Raw genomic sequence first — 19,679 nt, 5'->3', positions numbered from 1 at the left:
AGACCCACTATTAGTGGCGTGTGGACATCACCTAGCAGACACTGTTGTGGAGGCACGAAGCGGCGACTCCACACCCCCGGTCTCCAGAATAGAGCTACCCAGGAGAGGAGAGATGGGCGTAGACAGGATTTATGTTGGGGGGGGGAGGACTTTTGTTGGGGGGGTAGGACCGACGTGATTGGTCAGTTTGTGATTTCTACACAAGGACGAGATGGTTGGACAGTGTTCTCGAAGCTACCAACATGAGTTTAACCAACCTGCGGGAGGCAATGCAAGACAGGAGTGCATGGCGTACTATGGTCCATGGGGTCGCGAAGAGTCGGACACGACTAAACGACTAAACAACAACATTATTTTACTTGATCTAGGGAGGCAGCTGCCCCCCTTAGCTACACTACGCCCATGCCTTGGAGCGTTTGAGGGGGAAAGCAGTCAGTAATTTTATTTATTTATTTTCAGCCGCACCCCCCTGGGAACCAATAACCGCCTTCAGGGTCGTATAGCACGTTCGGGTTTACTCGCTTCGTAAGAACTTGGGCATTGCTCACATTTAGGACGTCCTCCGTTGTGGACGTTTAATCTTTAGGCTGGCTCTGCTAAAAGTTCGGGGTCACACTACAGTACCACCTTTGAGTAGCCTGATCAATATAGACCGGTGGAAATTAACAGTTTTGGTGTGCGTCATGTAGCAAAATTTGTATTTTTTTAAAAGGTAGTGTTAGCAATGTCAATATCGAATTTGCCCGAACACAGTAGAGCTCATCATTTCTCATTATTTCAAGGTTCATATTACAGTATTAAAGCACATATATCAGAAATCATAAATCCTATTTTTTAGGGAAGAAAAGTAGTATAAGTAGCTTCCATTAAGCATCCCCCCCTTTCATTAGCTTTCATTTGCTTTCATTAAGCACCCCCCCCTTACTTTTCAGTTGTATCTAATGGCTTTACATGGCAGGCAGCTCTCACAATTTCTTCTCCTGTGTTCTCTTCCCATACTACAGTGTCATATAAGTAAAAATAAAAGCTTGTCTTTATAATATCTGTCTTAATTGATTTTATCAGCAGAATTGCTTTTATATTAAAAAATAAAAATCCCATACTTGAATCTTTTGTATATTGTATTTATAAGGAAGGCAATAGCCTAAAATGTAGATTTTATCATCTGTAGATAACATATATATTTATATATACTGCAGAAGAGTAAGAACATGTGACAGCAGGAAATCACTTTACAACATTACACATGAAGAATCAGAAGTATAAATAAAATATTTACAAAATGTTTTAGAAAACACAAATGCATACAAAACAAAATCAGTAATAAAATAATGAGATAACACTTAAGGCAGACCAGCAAAAGACTGAAAATGATTAAGGCTGTGGAATTCGTTTGCACCTTGAAATTTTTTAAGCTCTTAATACAATCCCTACCACCACCACAGAAATGATTGTTGCAAATATTTTTAAAGTGTATTTTTAGTAGTCTGCTGTGCCCTTTACATGTCTGACCTTATTTTCAGTAGTATACTGTTGAAGTGACATGCTAGCAAAAGCAGACTCAGTGGTTTGACAGAAAGATGCAAAAGCACCAGCACTGAAAGAGAGAGCATAAGGATAGCCTAAGATATGGCTTAAGTAGAACAGATGCTTGTTACTACTAGCTTCAGAGTATAAACTGAGAAATTACAGAATCTTGACATGTTAACAGGCACTAGTATAACGATTCTAGAAGCAGCTTGATATTGGACAGTAATTGTATAACCAGCTTGGGGATCTGGCATTCTCTTAGGAAAGCACCATTTTCTGTTGTGTCAGTCCATAAACAATCAGCTTTGGGGAGAAATCAGAGCCCTGTGGAGGATTTTCTTCTACAAATGGATAGGAAAGAATATGTCCATGCAATGGCACACAGATATTCATCTGAGAACTAAGTTGTGTATAGCAATCCTAATTACAATCCAATGGTCCCAAACCATGCCACTTTGTTGCATACAACTACCGGCTGGAGATGACATACCCAACAAAATCATCAGAGAATTAAGAGCACACATGAACACGAGAGATATGCAGCCAGTCTTAAGTTGCTTTGTTACAAAAGATTAAAAGCAAGATTCCAGGAATTGTCACACATAATGCCTAAATGACTTTTGAACCTCTTGGATGTTGTTGATGTTGCTGCAGAAGATAAGACATTCATGGTATTCTGGGTTAATGTAGATTTTACATTCACATTACAAAGCCCTTTGAAGCAAAAACTGCTTTATGCCTGAGAAAACCACTCTCAAGACTTCATGATAAAACAGCAGCCAGTCCTTGTCTTAAAATCCTGCCTATTTGCTTGCCACAGATTCAGGTATTTCCCCTCCATAGGTGATTATTCCATAGTGATTTAAATGTACCATAGAGGTTTGTTCTTCAAGGATGCTTAAGTAATCTCTTTTGCATTTCCCCAGAATCACAAATAAAAGAACCAAAAGTAGGTACACATTTTGACAGTCACTCTTCCACGTATATGTAGAAAACAGAACAAGAAAGTAGGTAGGCATTTTTTTATGCTAGCAGCTACCACAGCTGGAAAGAGCAAGGAGATGTGGCAAAGATCCACATCTATTTCTTTTATCAAATCTAAAAGTTGTGATGCTTTACTGAGGTTGGCCTTGGTTCCAGTGAAGTGATCCATGACATATAGTCTGTTCTCACTATGTTACGTATGTTTATTCAGAAGCAGCGCTGGCTCAATTGTTACCATGTAACGTGAAGAAGCCACCTTGCACAGATGCTGAAAGCCTGGAAGCAGATAGAGCTGTTTGTGTCACATGGCCTGTAATGCATCTCTGAACTAGCTCACGGCACTCAGGTGCAGTGGAGGATGCTGGCCCATCAAGAGAGCTAAAGTCTCCTTGGCTTTTGTACATAGAATAGGGAAAGACACCATCTTGTCCCTTTGCCTCTGACATCAACATGTTTTGGGCTGCCCATGCTCGGAAGGAAGTACCTACTGTGTTCAGCAGAACTAGCTTTCCATTAAGTATGCATAGGATTGTAGCTAGCCTAGGTCACACTGAAGCCACTGGGACTACTTAGTTGTGACTAGTATCTTCCATTGATTACAGTGGGATTCCGCCATGGGTAACTTGGGCTGGATATTGGCTGTTGTTTATACTTGAGCCGATATGCTCCACCTCTGGATAATTGTCAGTGCTTTGAGGAAATTGTACCAACCAAAAGGAACCTCAAGAGTTGATCCTATCCCCATATTCCTTACTATAACAGTGGGTTGGATGATCACTGCATTGATGTTCATAGTATAACAAACCTCTTGATTAAAAAATAGCAGGGGGAAAAACACTTCATTGAAAAGTTAAAGGACATCAGCTTCTTTCCCTATGGAAAGGCCCTCTGCTTTGTTGAACCACGTTTTCTAGCCACAAAATCTAAGTCAAGTACCTTTCTCCTTTTCTGTACTGATTTGTTGGCTTGTTTCTTGATTCACCAGACATCAGTGTGTTTACCACCTTTCTTATTACTCTCACTGTAGTAAGAACATTTACAGCTCCTGATTTGATCTGTTTGGGGTTGTGGGCAAGAGAAAGGAGAAAACAGTAAAATACTCCAGGTTAATATGTCAGCTGCCACTGAGAGGCTACAGAACCTTTGTCACTTGGCTACCAGGTTACCTAATCCTGACAGCTGCTTAGGACACAAGTGACTAAAAGATGTGTCAGAACTATTAGTATATTGTGTTCAACAAATGGATGCCAACTGAACAGGCAAAATGAGAGAGCTCATCACGCTTTTGATTATTACTAGGTCCATTGCCACATTGCAGGGTTTATAGAAGATTAGTTGGTGGGATAGAGGAAAAAGTTAACTTTGAATTGCTGATTGCTTTCTAAATGATTAGGATATGGTCAGTCACTGTCTTGGCACTAAATTGCTCTTGGTGTAAAAAGCTGGACTAGTCTTACAATACAGTACAGTATTAATTTGAGATAACTGCAATTTGGAACTATTATTCAAAAGCTTCTTAAGTTTGAAAATACTTTAATGATTTATAAGGGGCTATTAAATTAGTGGCATGTTTAGTTCACAATAATGGACCATTACAATGACTTTTAATATTAATAGTCTTTTTTGAATTCTTATTTAACACCAGAGTTTGGGATGGAATAAATATGCTAGCATAGATGTTAGGATTCTGGAGCTAGGGAGAGAGATGTGTGTGTACAAATATGCAGTAAACTACCAGTCTCACACATCAAGACTAATTTTGAAGCAATAATTGCAAGAATGGACCCACTATGTTTACCACACTTTGGCCTTGATTTCACAACTGATCAACTTTTAAAACTGAAAAAGGAATACGATTCCTTTTCATTTTACAGACTATATGAGAATTCAACAAACATCCTGCAATAGAAAAAGTCTTTGACATCTAGTTTACAGATACAGTAATTATTGTAACATAGCCTTTTCTCAACACACAGGTTTCACAAAAAAGTCTGTACAAGAGCTATAAAAATTTCATTTTAAAAATGTCTCATTGTGCTTCATCAAAACATTTTTTGTTCCAGTGAATTTACCATCTCAGCCGTAGCACACTGCTACTTTACAGTATGTTAGCTTTGAATATGTGAGTGCTGGAGAATCCAAAGGACTTTTGACAAAGGTATACTATGATCCTGACCAATATGGCATACCTAAGTCACTTTACAGGCAAAGCTGACATTATGATAGCACAAGGGCCATAAAAAACAATTCTGCCACAAGGTTAGTTCTTATTGAAGACAAGTGGAATTCTCCTAGTGAAACAGAGCTTCATTAGGACTTGAGGAGCAACAATTTCTGCAAAATCTCGAATCCAGTCCAGTGTTGTTGTTTTCAGGAAATGCTGACTGTGGAGGGTCAGCCTAGTTTTAATTCTTTACTTTCCGTTCCCTTTCAAATACATGAGTTAAAGTTTAATAAGATCAGCAAGGGTGTCCAGGTCTTTTAGAAGGCTGCCTTTCAAAAATAAGGCAATGGTGTTTTGGTTACCATTTTCAAATGATGTATTTTTCTAAAATATTCATCTGTATTTGACATGACACCATTTGACATCTTTTGCAAGATAATCCACGCAAGGAGTTGCATATGCAACATCTGAAAGCCTCAAATTCTAACCAGTTAGATAATGCAACTGCTGGAAAAGTACATACACTTCCTTTGACATCACATCAACTAGAATACTTTACACAGACATAAAGAGAGAGATTCCACCTTCTCTCTTTTCAGACGCCATGGTGCTTCAGTGTCAAATCAAAGTACTTGTATTGCATTATATTCCTGGGTTCATCCTGCTCATTATGAAACTCTTAACATTGGGAATTGGCCGCACATCAAACTGGTGTTTGCGGCGTTCAATGAAGCTGGATAGGCGTGAGGTATCCAGTGGGATTTTGGAATAGCTGCCGTTGTGAAACTGCAGCCAAGGGTGCTGCAGACAAGTAGCTGCTGTTGGCCTCCTCCTGAAGTCTTCCTGAAGGATCACAGTGATGAAGTCTCTGGCAGCATGGCTTACATCACAGAAGTACTCATTGGGAAAGCTGAAGTCCACTCGGCACACATTGATGCAAGTCTCCTCCCTGCTTTCATCCAGAAAGGGGGACACACCGCTCAGCATGACATAGGTGAGCACACCCAGGCTCCAAATATCTGTGCCCAGTGAAACAGGAGCACCTTGGATAACTTCTGGAGCAGCAAATTCAGGGTTTCCAAGGAGATGATGAACATGGTAATGGCCAGTGATTTGAACAGCATCTTCCAGGTCTATTAGCTTAACACGAGGCACCGGAATCCGCAAGTCGATGAGCAAATTTTCTGGCTGTGGAGAGCAAGGATAAAAAAGGTTCCATTGTTCATTGCTTTTGTATTATAAATCAGTTTAAGCCAACATTGATCACATTTATAGCCTGCTTGCCTTCCACCACAGAACCCAAGGCAGTGCATATGTGGTTCCTGTGGTCTTTCAGATCATACATTCTTTTGCTTTTCCTGTTAAGGAAAAAAATGTACCAACAAAAAAGAAGGTTTTGTATGTGCTGGCACACAGGTATGTCCCAAGTGAAGTACCATAAGTATTTGCTTGGCTAGTTTGGAGGCTTTACATTTTGGGACTTACAGAGCATTTCAATGAATATTTGCTCAGAAGTAAGTTCCACTGTGTTCAATCGGCCTTACTTTGATGTATAGAGGATTGCAGCCTTAATTATCAAATTAGATTGACCACCCAGCAAAGCACCATGCACAATGCACAAACTTGAGTGAAAGGTTTTAATGGATACCAGCTGAAGGACAGAGACATTTTGACACTTGCACTGGAGTACAATGATGTTTAAAACAAAAGGCACTACAGGAGGCCAGCCTGTAAGATGTACAGGCCACAAATGCTCACTAGGTAGAGGTGGGTGAATGGCAAGCATCACGTACAACCTTACAGAAAATATTTTACATCTTAGATTTATGTACGGTAGATATTAGTTCATGCCTGAGTAGTAGTAAGCCTCTGTTGCACTGCCCATGTATGTTGCTGAAGTATCAATCTTTCACAACATTCTGAGGCAGTCTAAGGAAGGATTTAAGCTTCATGTATGCAACATATAAATTAGTTTTATGTTTACATCTCTATCAAGGTATAAGCAAAGTTATGCGGACAAATGAAATGAGATCTCATCATCCCCCTCCACACCCCCAATTACACATTTTTCAACAAGGAACTTTTGTGCGAAAGGAAGGAAATAACTGGCATGTGGGATCTTTGTGGGAAAACATTGAAGATGTATGTGAGTTATAAGCAGTTCTTTTTTTCTGAGGGTACGCAGGGGTATGCACACCCCTAAAGTTTTTGTGAAGTTTTGTACTTTACTGTATTTATTTTTCCCAATTTGAACTATAAAATGGTAATTTTCTTGAGTCAAAATGAGGTACTCCTAAAGGTTTGGGGGTTTTTTTAAAGAAAAAAAGCACTGGTTATATGTCATTTGTTAATGACAAGATATTAAAGCAGAAAAAAATGACTTCCTGTAAGTGAATTCTCAGAACTGCTCGGATTTTTTTTTTTGAAATTTGGACCAGATGCCTTCATGAGTCACAAATATGGTTTTAATGAAGTAGTTGAAAGAAGGACAGATTAGTGACACAAAGTAGGTACTTTTAAGTGTTTTCATTATAGGTAGATTGTCTCTTCACCTGAATTTAGAATACAGTAGATTGAATGCTTGGAATTCACCATGATAAATAGAGATACACCAGCTTCCTACCTTTATATCCAAATGAGCGACTCGGCAGTTGTGAAGGTACTGTAAGGCTTCCATTGTGTCTCTTATGTAAAAAGCTACTTTCTCCTCCATCAATTCATCATGATTCATTAAGTAGTCCAAGAGACGGCCATCATCCATCCTAAAAGCCAACAATTATGCACTGTGAAAAGAAATCTAGCATAATCACAAACCCTTGCTAATACTTTAAACATGCAACTACAACTTATAATGGAAGTGGCATTTTTAAAAAGCAATAAATAAAATGCTTATATATTGGAGTGTAATAAGGGCTATCTCATTTTAAATATAGGAGTCTTTATTTAAGTGCATGCTATTTCACACTGACTTATTATGCCCACCCAATGCACATATACACTAGATGCACATATACACTAGATCGGGTAATCTGACTCTCACAGTCATCTGAAATATTGTTCTTTTCATGGGGAAATGAAACCGTTTTCATTACAATCATGAAATGTGTGATTGCAAAGATGGAGGATTCCCTCAGTATAACAAACAAGAAGCTTAGCTTCCATCAAAAGACTTACAGTTCTAAAATTAAGATATAGGAGGAAGGTGACTCATAGGTGTCATGAATAGTGATATACTGAGGGTGCTGCAAATGTTGCAACATGGCTGCCTCGTGTGCTGCCTGCTCCTCCTTCTTCATTTTTTTATTGATGAACTTCACTGCAACATCCTTCCTGGTGGCTTTGTGGATACATTTCTTTACAACAGCAAATCGACCTCTGTGGGGAGAAATGATAAAAAGTATTAGTCATTCATAAATCATACATTCACTGCCTTAACAGATAACTTAAAAGAAACACTTTTAACACCTGATTGTGTTTTAGTGAAATAATTGATTCCAATCTCATTTAGTGAAATAATTCACCTTCCAATCTCATTCAGTTCTGTGTAGGCGAAATCAAAGTTCTCTTTCCAGGTCACGGTGGCGCCATCTGCTGCAGAATCTGTGAAACCCAAAGGGATGGGGAAATGGAGTTGGTTGCAATGCCAATTATAGTATTTATTACACATCAGTAATACAAAGGGAGAAGTTTAAAGAAAGAAAATCATGCGAGAGCCTTGACAAGCAAGCAGACGGCATGCCACCGAGTGTGCACCTGGATCCTAAAGATTACGCCTTCAAAACAAAACAAAACAGCTGATCTAAATACATGTATGCTGATCAGAAAAGACACGATCATATATATGTTGCCCTCAGATATCTATAGTTGACTACAAAATGCCAACAAGAAGCTTGATAATCACACAAACTTTAGCATTTGAAGCAGAACTCTGACCAACCAGTTCTAATATTATTCCCTCTGTAAATTAGTATCCTTCCCTTTTTGACCAAGTTCTCACCGTATTCTGGAAGTTTCACAAACTCAGAGGCCTCACTGGGCAAACTGATTCCCCAGGGGTTGCTGGCGCTGACTCGGAACTGATATTGGCATCCAGGTGTGAGATCTTCAATAACGAGGTAGGTGTCCAAGGTAGAGGCAACAGACTGCTGCCAGACCTGTGAGCCTATGGGTTATGCGGAGAGAGATTAAGATAACATTTTAAAAAAGAATATGACTATAGATTTTAGAGAAGGGAGGATGCTGTGCCTTACTGACTTTCCCCCTCCACACTGAGACTAAGTTTTAATCCAGCCCTAATTGATAACAAAAGAAAAGAAATACAGATTCTTTTAGAAGTCACCTGTGCTAAAAAAAGAGCAAAGAAAAGTAGCAACCACTTTGTCTTCTTTTGTTGCCTGATTTAAACATGCAGCAGTGTGATGTTGTAGAATGGTCTATACCATATTAGACTAGAGCAGGCATAGGCAACCTTGGCTCTCCAGATGTTTTGCAACTACAACTCCCATGATCCCTAGCTAACAGGGCCAGTGGTCAGGGATCATGGGAGTTGTAGTTACAAAACATCTGGAGAGCCAAGGTTGCCTATGCCTGGATTAGAGGTAAGAGACATTATTTTTGAACACCATATTACAAAATCATTCCAAGTGGAAAACTAGTGCCATGAGAAAATCATTAGAATTTTATTTTCTATTGGTAGGGAGTTGAATAAATACATAAATAAATAAAATTTGCACAGGAAAGGATTCAGTAACACTCTTCTTCATCTGTGGACTGAAGTGGTATGGTCTGTGCTACCACTTCAGACCCAGCTGTAAAGAGCTTCAAATTACTACCCATTCTCTCAGGGCCATCTTAGGTGTTCCGGGCACCGTGGTGCAATGATCCCTGCAGGGCCAGGCGCAGCGGACAGGGTGCGACAGGCAGGGACGCTGCCAGCTGTGCTCCGCCTCCGCCTACTCGGCTGAAGCATGATGGCAGCAGCGGCAGCGAACGTCGAGGGAAACCTGGACCTGGACTGCCGCGGAGCATTGTGGGGCAGCGCTTGTCTGTGCTCGCTGTGAATTGAAGGAGTGTGGGTGGAAGGTAGCCCAGGTCCAGGTTCATGTTTCTCCTGACGGAGGCAGCTCCGCTTCCGCTGCTGCCGCCTCGCTTCAGCCACCGCTACCGGGAAAGGAGTGGAGCGCGCGAGGCGGAGGCCCGGGGCAGCTCCGTGTGCCTCCTTGATGTGCCTCCTGCTGGGCGGGCACCCTGGCGCACCGCGCCAGTAAGCCTAATAGGAAGGATGGCCCTGCATTCTCTTCTGGGCAATCTTCTGGCGGCCAAATACCAGTGGTGGGCAGGGCCAGAGGCAGAAGTGGGAAGAAACATTAAATGTAAAATGTACAGCAGGCTAGTTTCTACACACATGCAAACATTCCTTTCTGTCCTCCATCCCGGCAAGCAAGAGGCATTCTCAGAGTTCAATAATGCATTCTAGCCAGGCAAACAAAACAAAACAAAAACCGAGAGAGGCAGGAAGCAGGGGCAGTGAGGTGTGCTGCCTAGGAGTCTTGCTTGAGGGCTAGATAGAAAGGCCTGGAGGGCTGCATTTGGTCCATGGGCCTGAGATTCCTTCCCCCAGCTTATTGCAGCATGCTGGTCATGCATTTTGCACTGGTCTTTATCAGGTGTATGGACCAGTTTGGTGATCACCACCAGTTGAAGAAACCTTCACATCTGACTGCGAGAGCCAGGACAACTGAAAACAGGCTTGCCAGATCAAGTCCATGGGTTTCGCCTTTCACTTAAATAAGCTGGCAACCCCATGTAAAACTGGTGCTCCCTTGCTCCACTTGCCGTTGCATCCTCTGAGGCCCATGGTTAGGCCCACTGCTGGCCAGCAGAAAAACCTGGCCCTGCTGCTGCTTCTCTTGCCATTGCCACCCATTGGCCTGCTCTCTCCCACTGGCCCACAGTAGGCAGTGCAAAGAAGCCATGGGAGTGAAGGGAAAGAGCAGCAGTTGCCACTGCCTACTCACTGGCTGGCAGAGAAAGAGAGAATATGCAAATGGGTAGAAGCAGGGAGGAGGAAAGAGGTCACTAGGGCTTCTTGCCTAAGGGCTCCCAAAACCTTGAGCCAGTTCTATTCACCTGTATTCTCCTGCCTGCCGCAGGACATGACTTGTCCCAGTTGCAGATGAGAGGGAAAGGCAATGGCGAAGCCACTGCTGCTAACTTGCTCACAACCTCCCAGTTGCACCAGACAACCCTAGCAGAAAGAGGCAGCATAGGCAACACCCCAAATTAAAAGGCACTGAAGCCTATTAGTTCAGCCTAGCAGCTCCGCACAACAACTTGGACCATCCTATTACAATGAGTTGCAGACCAAAGGTGTACTGTGAGTATGGAATGTTTAAGCATATACCTTCTTCTCTGTACTCCACTGTGTAACCTGAAATGGTGCAGTTCCCTGTACTGGATGGAGGCAGCCAGCGAAGAATCACCGAGGTGCAGCTTCTTTCCTGAGCAATAGGGCGATTTGGGGCTGCAGGGACACCTGGGGTGTAGGCAAGGAAGCAAAATCAGGAGTTGCATTGCAAAGCACGCGAAAGAGGTTTTATTAAAACACACAGAGAGAAAGTTTCCTAGAGCAATCATGGGTACAGCAGAACTGATGGACATGTATTAGGACACAACTACCGTGTTTCCCCGAAAATAAGACACTGTCTTATATTTATTTTTCCTCAAGAAGACACACTATGGCTTATTTTCAGGGGATGTCTTATTTTTATTACGCGTCCAGCCTCGCCTCTTCCTTGGTGCCCTCCGGAACTGCGCCTATCACTATATCTTATTTTGGGGGTATGGCTTATTTTCGGGAAAACAGGGTACAGTATTAGAGACTGCCAGAGATCTAGAATATGATCCTGTACTTGTATGCTTTACTCTGCTGGATAAATGGCAGATTGGAGAGGTGGGGAAATGGTTGGGGCTGGGGCGCTATCTCCACTCCTCCCAAAATTGTAGCCCTAATTCCTAAGTCTTTGCTCCCATAAAACCTGCAATTAACCTAATCCAAGTATCACCATTAAGCACTCACTGGTGACAATGGGCCAAGCTATACATATACCAAAATTATGGGCAATTAACTTTGTTGTCGAAGCTTTTCTTGCAAATAATAGTACACATGAGAGCTGATATACATGTTTAGGGGGTGGGGTGGGGAAGTATGCTGCTCACCCTCTAGGATTGTGTGTATATATATATATGTTAGAGAGAGGAAGAAGGGGAAGAGATGAATTTATAGTGGTGGGGGCATGTGGAGGGGAGAACTGGTTATTTCCCATGTACTTAATATTTCCTATGTAGAAAGTAATACACCAAGTGCATGCAGTACTTCAAATGCAAGTGAGGAATCACCCATTTGAATACCATACACATACACAACCAACCTGGTCTGCAAAAGCCTAGCATGTCAGCTTTCCACAGGTTTTGACATGTGTGGGTTCCTCACTTGCATTTTGAAGTGGTATACAGGCCCATGTACCATTAAACCATTTCAAAAGCTGATTGCACCATGATTAAAACCAATGGAAGCTTTGGCTGAGCAAACATACAAAAAGCCCCTGCTCTGCAAACCATGTCTTCCACCATTGCAAACAGAATATAATCCAGCAAGGAATCCATTACCTTGTACTTTGATTGTAGCTGAAGTGGACACTGTTCCAAGTTCATTTGTTGCCACACAAGTATAAATACCGCTGTCTTGAGGCATCACATTACAGATCTTCAGAGTGATTTCACCTGAATCACTGGAGAGGTGCAGATGTCAGTGTTTAAATCTGTTACTCTGCTAAGCATTTTACACTGGCTCAGCTTCCAGTGGTAAGCTGCTGCCAATCCATTTCAACCGACAGAAAACAAGTCTCAGTGGATAGCAGACAAGTACAGTAGAGCCCTTTGTATCATGCAGTTTTGTGGGTGCAGATGACTTACAAGGAGAGGAGGAAGAAAGTAGTAATGGATCCAGCTCACTGTGTTAATGATTAATGATTTAGAGGCCCATAAGAATGGCACAGTTCAGCACCAGGTAGAAAGTGGTTCTATTTATAATAAAAAATCAGTGTGGGCTGTTATTGTGGTCCTCTGCTTCTTCTAATACTATCACTTAAACTTTCACTGCCTGTCTCTCCCGGAGTCAGCATAAATGTTAAGAGGTTGCTGCGGTGCCAGGAAAACCCATTATAAAGGCAATAGGGGTATCCCACAGAGAACATCAATATTTCCTTTTGGCCTGCCGAGAGGGCTACCCAAGAACTACTTCCCTTGCTTCTCTTCTAGAAAATGCTTGCAGCCACATACTTTAAGATGCATGAAAATGTCACATGGAAACAGTATGGAACAATTCTGTGGTTGTACCCTGTGATTTATTTCATGGATAAAAGTACTCACACCACATGCATGCCTTTGTACCTCTTGACAGCCTTATCCTCCATAAATTTGCTCAATTCCTCATTTGCGGAGGAATGATAAGAAAAGTCTTGCTTCATCAGTCCAAAGACCCATTTAGTTCAGCAGCCTGTTCCCACATTCACCAACCATATGCCTACATTATTATTACCATTATTTTTTTCAAATTTCAGTGTCCTAAACTGGCTCTCCTAACATATTTGGACATATAGGGTCGTTAGCTGGATTCAAACACTTTTAATGCACCACATTTTCTAGGCGTGCAACTGCTACATTTGTGCCATCCCAACACCCTATGCAAAATATGAACATACCAGGAGGAAACTGCATATGCAGCTGTGCTGTTGTCATTGTCAAGGATGTTCTGATCTGGTCCTTTCCAGGTTATGGTTGGCTTTGGTCGCCCACAGACTTTGCACTGCAACATTACCGTGTCACCAAGCAAGCAGGTGATGTCCACTAAGGGCACGAGAAACTCTGGAGCAACTGCAGCAAAGGCCACATGTATAGAGACATAATGTTCACTGAAAACATAAAACTAACCACAGGACATTGAAAATACAAAATGTGCCTCAGTGATGCCTCTGTTGTATTGAGGGTTATTTATAAAGGGCTGTTATAAAGACCTTGCCCAACACCTCCTGTAAAACCAAGCATCAAGCAATAAAAGCATCTGTTATTGCGTGAAACTTGGGAACCTGAAAATCTCAGCACTCTCACACACAAATATTCACACCTGGAAAGTATCCATGAGGAAACCCTACATCCCGTTGTCTCCCATGAAATTCCAGAGCATTGCAAAGAATTCTGAAGGAAGTTCTAGAACATGAATAACTAAAATCATGTTTATTGTATTTGGTAGTTGTACCAAGTAAGAAATAAAGATACAGGAGAAATAATATTTTACTGTAAAATGAATAGATAGGTTTATGCAAAAAGTTAGTAAACTAGAAATGAAGTATGGAGAAGTCAATGAATTACAAGAAGATTTATTGTCAATTATATAACTTTATCCTTTTTAGTTAATGGTGTAATTTGTAACAAATGATGTAAATACTTTCTTTTTTGTATTTTGTTGCTGTGTAAGCATAAATAAAGCAAAACAAAAATTGAATAAACCAAAGTAAACTGCATTCAAATAAATTATTTAAATAAAATATGTTCATTTTTTGTGAACAGATGCAATATGAAACCAAATATTAATCCAAGTAGCATAATATAGAAATATGATTGAATACTGAATATCTCACATTCCTCCCTTGTCCCTCCCTCTCTCACACATATTTACCAGACAAAATTTGAATGTGGATTCAAACTGGCTGGTTCACCATGCAATAGACTCCTTGGGACTGTGGTGGTACTTGCTTGGCATCATTCTTTCTTGACTAATTACTCAGATAAGATTTCACAGGACTAGTTTGGGCAAAGATGATTAAACCCAATGTTTGGTTTGCTAGATCATGGGAACAACCTGCCACATTTTTCTGTCCTTACTCACCTTCCTGGATGAAGTTTGGGTTGATGATCTGGAAAAAGAACACATACATAAAAGAAATAGAAAAGTCTTTTTAATGGGACAATGGCATTGCCCACTTCTAGACTCTTTGACCCATAACACATTGCCCTCAGGCCCATCTGTTGGTGGGTCACTGTCCCTGCTTTCTGGTAACAAACTGCACATCATTCTGATGTAGACACAACTAGGGTTGCCATTTGTCCGGAATTTCCTGGACATACACAGAATACTGTAGTCGGAAGCAGCATGTGGCTGGAAATCGGGAGGGGGGGATCATCACTGACAAGCACTGGCACATCAGAGTGGCGGGAGGAACCCGGCCAGATGGGTGGGGTATAAATATATTATATTATTATTATTAATTATTATTATTATTATTATTATTATTATTATTATTACCACCACAGATGAAGCTCTAAATATGCACAACATTAAAATTTGAAGCTTTGAGTTATAAAGGGTTTCAAGTGAAATTTGAACCTTAGTTTTGTGGGATGACTTTAGAAAACTGTTGTTATGAGACAGGATTATTAACCTGTCAAATCAAAATGTTTTAGCTTTTTAAAATATCATTTTAATCTACTGTAATAATATTTGCAAATACAGTAGTAATGTTGGGACATAATAAAATTAGAATTTGTGTGTTCACACACTGAAGCAAATTTAGTTATTTTGAGCAAATATTCTGAAATTCATTCAGAATACTATAGAGCATTCCTACTATATACATTTAGGCCCAATGTGATGGTCAAACTACACTTTGTTACACTTCTGAAAAACATTACCACTCTTACTTGGAGAAAAAGCAGCCTCTGTAAGCAATACTTTGCTTCAGCAGCAGAGAGCAGCTTTGCACCAAAATTCGTGGATTAACGATGAACTGCTTTGCAACCACTCAAACACAAATGGATATTTAAAACAAAGAACATCATTATTTCACATAAGGCTGAGATGGGAGGATTTTTTTGTTTTTTTTGTTTATAGGCAGTACTACACATTATAATTGCTGCAGGAATAGAGCTGGCATTTTGTGTCTTAAAATTTACCAGCAAGTGAAACCTCTCAAAGTCAAATTTCAAAAGTGAAATTTGACAAATCATATAACTCAAAGTTTCAGTTTAAAAATGATGAATTTTAAATGTTTACTACTTTCCCCCAACATTCACATTTCTTGCAACAATTATAAAGTGCAGCTGCACCCTAAATATGCAGAAACCAGGACTGACAAAAAAGGGTTCCACATCATTTAAGGTTTTAACAATGCATCTTCGGGGCAAGTGGCCATGGCAAATTCCTAGTCCATTTGGATGTGGCTCAGTTGCACACTAATAAGCCTTTTCAGAATCTATCTCATGTCCAGCTTTTCTTTTTCTGCCTTTTGCCAGCCTGAGTTCTGCTCATGGAGAATATAGCAGTTACTGTGTCACCTATCAACTAGCCATTAAAAGTTTGGAGCATTTCTCGGGGGTGTGGTGGGGTGGGGTGTTATCCTAACTGGCATACATCTTTAAAATGTGAATTGCACTTCCAAATGAGCTTGTGAAACAAACTGAAATAATTATAAGCTACCTTTCTTGTAACATTATTGTCCTTTGTGAAAAACCAGAAGACATAAATCAAGAATGGGAAACACGTGGCTATCAAAATGTTGCTGGACTTCCAAATAGCAATCATCCCTGATGCCTGGCCATGCTGGCTGGGGCTGTTGGGAGTCAGAGTCTAACAACTTCCTGAAGGGCATAGAATGATACTCTAACCAGGCATAAACAATGCTGGCTGAAGGGACCTTGTATCAAGGCTTTCTGATTGTCGCACAGTACAGTCTGCCTGTACATTTAAAACACACAACTTCTCCCAAAGAATCTTGGGGTCTGTCATTTGTTAAGGGTGCTGAGGAGTGTAGGGCTGTGGTGGGTAAACTACAGTTCCCAGTAATTTTTTTTTTTGGGGGGGGGGGAAGCCGTAACTGTTAGAAGTGCTATAGAGGAGCATTAAGTACAAACATTCCAATTGTCCAAGCAGCCTATAGGGACCTCTAAGCCAGTTTCCTGTCAAATGTCACCCCTTACCGACTCTCTGCTCTTGACAGCACCATTCAGAGCCAAGAGCAGCTGCATTTTTTAATCAGGAAATCCAGCTGGTTGGTTGTGTTGTGAAAAGCAGAGGGAACCTATTAAGGACAAGCTTAGAGAAGGGAAGAGGTATATAGTAACAATTTTGTTCTTAACCTACCCAAAGAGTCTGCCTCAAGATTCTGCTTTGGAGTCTAATTAATGACTAGCAGACAGACAGAGGTAAGTGTGTGCCTTTGCTATATATACACACCTTTCATGAGAAGGAACTGAGGAAGAACAAACAAAGATGGATGGATGAAGCCTTTTACTAATCAGTCAAAGCAGGGAGAGTGTGGAACTGTGAGCGGTCGAAGCCAGCTGCTTGGAAGATGGCTTGACACTGTAAGTATTAGGCAGGATTACTGGACACGACATGGTAAACCAGATGAATGGAGTATTACAGAACAAACTGAAGCACTGGGATACTGCAAGTCTACTTTGGGAGCTGGGTGGCAACGTGTCCTACCGTACTTTACAGAGGACAGGCCTCTACTTGAAGTCCAGTTTCAAGATAAAAAGCCCCAAGTGGCCCATGAAGCCCCATCAGGGCCCATGAAGTTATCCATCAACAGTGAATATCTGGACAGCAAATTGAGAAGGCATATAGATCACTTGGCCAAAGTCTTCCACACTATGATGAGATGGATTAAATTTCTATTTAAATCACAGTAACTGTCTCTATTTTTATTTATTATATTTCTATACTGCCCTATATTTGCACAGATACATATAAATTAGCACATACATAAATTAGCACATACATCTGTGTCTTCTTCTGTCAATGGATAAGTAGCCAACTTGCTTGGGAGTTCAAAACAGCACTGTAACATTTTGCATGTTGACAGAGTACCATTGCTAGGGCAAGGCAGATGGCAGAAGGCCGCCTTCGCAGAGGGACAAACGTTTCATAAACTGTCACGAGGAGAAAGGGATATGCTCCTTTTTCATGACAATAACATAATATATGGGGGAGCACATGAAATGAGCCTGTGTAAGGCCCAGTGTTGCTGGCCTTTTAGATTACGAGACCTTGTCCCTGACTCCTTCCATACAAAAATATTGCTGTATCTCATTTTCTTCTGGGCTTCCTCTTCCTTTGTCCCTAGGTTTTGTGTTCATATAAACAAAGCAGTGAGGCCAACAATGGATATTCTATTAAAAGAATTTGAAAATAAACTATAATTACAAAGGCACAGCAAGTACAGTGGTATCAACATAGCACTGTTTAGCCAAAAGCAAATAAAAGAAGGAAGTTGGAAGGTAGGAATTCACTGCCTTGTTGTATCTTGCTGTATTAGTTGGTCTCTAATGTGCTACTGGACATTTTTTTATTTGTTGTATCAAGTTTGTCTTACAGCTGAAGTCTGCAAGGCATGTTTCACTGCAACCAGGGATGGGGCACCAATGGTTCTTCAACTCTTGTCAGACTACAACTTCCATCATCCCTGACCATTAGCCATGCTGGGTGGAGCTGATGGGAGTTGCAGATCTAACAGCTGGAGGACCACAGGTTCCCCACCTTGTAATAAATGGAATCTGAAATTGCCCAGATCTTACTGGTAAATGCACTTCAGTAGTACCAATGGACAGCAGCTGACCATGGACAGTTGCTAATATCGGTCAAAGCACGGCAATTTCTCATCAGTAATGATTAAGGGCATATTCAAGTGATCGCCAATGGTAGGTGTTGGTTTTTTTTATTTTCATGTACAGTATACTCTTCTCCAAGGAATGGAAAACCAGCATTGTAGGCAGTCCAAAACACACTGGTGCATACAAGACACACATTTACAGTATAGTACAGTAAGGATTAGCCCAAGCCAATCTGACACCTCATGTGCAGAATACAGTGGTACCTCTACTTACGAATAACTCTACTTACGAATGTTTCTACTTACGAATGGAGCTCCGTCCGCCATCTTGGATGCGGTTTAGATAGGGTTGTTTCTACTTACGAATTTTTTCTCCCAATGCATTCCTATGGGATTCGACTTACATTTTTTTCGACTTATGAATGTGCATTCTGAACGATTAAATTCGTAAGTAGAGGTACCACTGTATAAAGGGCAGTTAAAAGGTTTTAAACAAATTAGATCAGTGATAGTTTGTTGCCCTTTAACACCGCCCTAGATCTGCTATCTGAGATGGCATTCTGCCTATCAGTACAGTCAGCCCCAAGTGCATTCCACTACACATGCAGAAATTCTGGTGTGTGTGTGTGGGGGGGGGATAGAAAAAGGTGCAAGGTGGGGGGGAGGGGAAGGTGCAAAAGGGTTATTGTCTACCTCCATGCTAGTGTTGGGATCAAGGTCATCACATTCTGACTCCTCTGAACTGTTTGTCTCCTTTTTGGCAGCATGGAGGAAAGAGAACAAAGTTACAATGGGGATAGAGATTAAGTGGCACAAGATCAGCAGAAGCAGGTGAGAGCAACTTAGCAATGTGCACTGTGCAACTAACATGCTTTCCAAACAAAGAGGCACTAAGTGGCAAGCAGGAAAAGAAGAAAAAAGGTGTAGTAATCTTGAAATCATTCAAGGGGAAAAAAAATCAAAGGGTTTAATGGAAGCAGGAGTATGAGGAACTACCTCTGCTATACCAGCCCACTCCCACCCCCCATTTTGCAAGGCCTTTAAAACATCCACAACATGGAGAGCATTCACCAAACTCTTAACATTCTGTTCTAGTGCTGAGATCTATATCCTCCCAATGAACTCAAGTTGAAATAAATTGTCAGGTGGAGCCAAAAGAGTTCAATCTCCTTGGATTTTTTTAAAATACATTTTCAGGTGTTTGACCATTCAGCCTATCAAATGTCAATCCTTTAAAAATGTACATGATCCATATACTTCAGTCAGCTTAAACATAAATGCAATCTGTGCAAGTACATAATTTTAAATTTAAGCACCCACCTTAAAAATCC

At 40.9% G+C, this 19,679-nt stretch overlaps 1 protein-coding gene across 6 annotated transcripts in view; it reads right to left on the bottom strand.

Moving 5' to 3' along the window:
• Positions 1-4: 4 nt before the first annotated feature.
• KALRN (kalirin RhoGEF kinase) overlaps positions 5-19,679 on the bottom strand; it is a 516,150-nt gene continuing 496,475 nt past the window's right edge. For all 6 annotated transcript variants that reach the window (XM_035129213.2, XM_035129243.2, XM_035129224.2 and 3 more), the window contains 10 exons: positions 19,042-19,101; positions 14,625-14,652; positions 13,441-13,612; positions 12,347-12,468; positions 11,082-11,213; positions 8,676-8,840; positions 8,200-8,278; positions 7,853-8,053; positions 7,302-7,440; positions 5-5,866 (listed from right to left, as the gene is read on the bottom strand). In XM_035129213.2, the coding sequence (XP_034985104.1) occupies positions 5,321-5,866; positions 7,302-7,440; positions 7,853-8,053; positions 8,200-8,278; positions 8,676-8,840; positions 11,082-11,213; positions 12,347-12,468; positions 13,441-13,612; positions 14,625-14,652; positions 19,042-19,101 (1,644 nt within the window). In that variant the 3' untranslated portion in view covers positions 5-5,320. The remainder of the gene's footprint in view (positions 5,867-7,301; positions 7,441-7,852; positions 8,054-8,199; positions 8,279-8,675; positions 8,841-11,081; positions 11,214-12,346; positions 12,469-13,440; positions 13,613-14,624; positions 14,653-19,041; positions 19,102-19,679) is intronic.

The sequence above is a fragment of the Zootoca vivipara genome, chromosome 1 (genome assembly GCF_963506605.1).
Source record: "Zootoca vivipara chromosome 1, rZooViv1.1, whole genome shotgun sequence".
In the NCBI taxonomy this organism is placed as follows: domain Eukaryota; kingdom Metazoa; phylum Chordata; class Lepidosauria; order Squamata; family Lacertidae; genus Zootoca; species Zootoca vivipara.
This window is presented reverse-complemented; position numbering and strand designations above follow the sequence as displayed.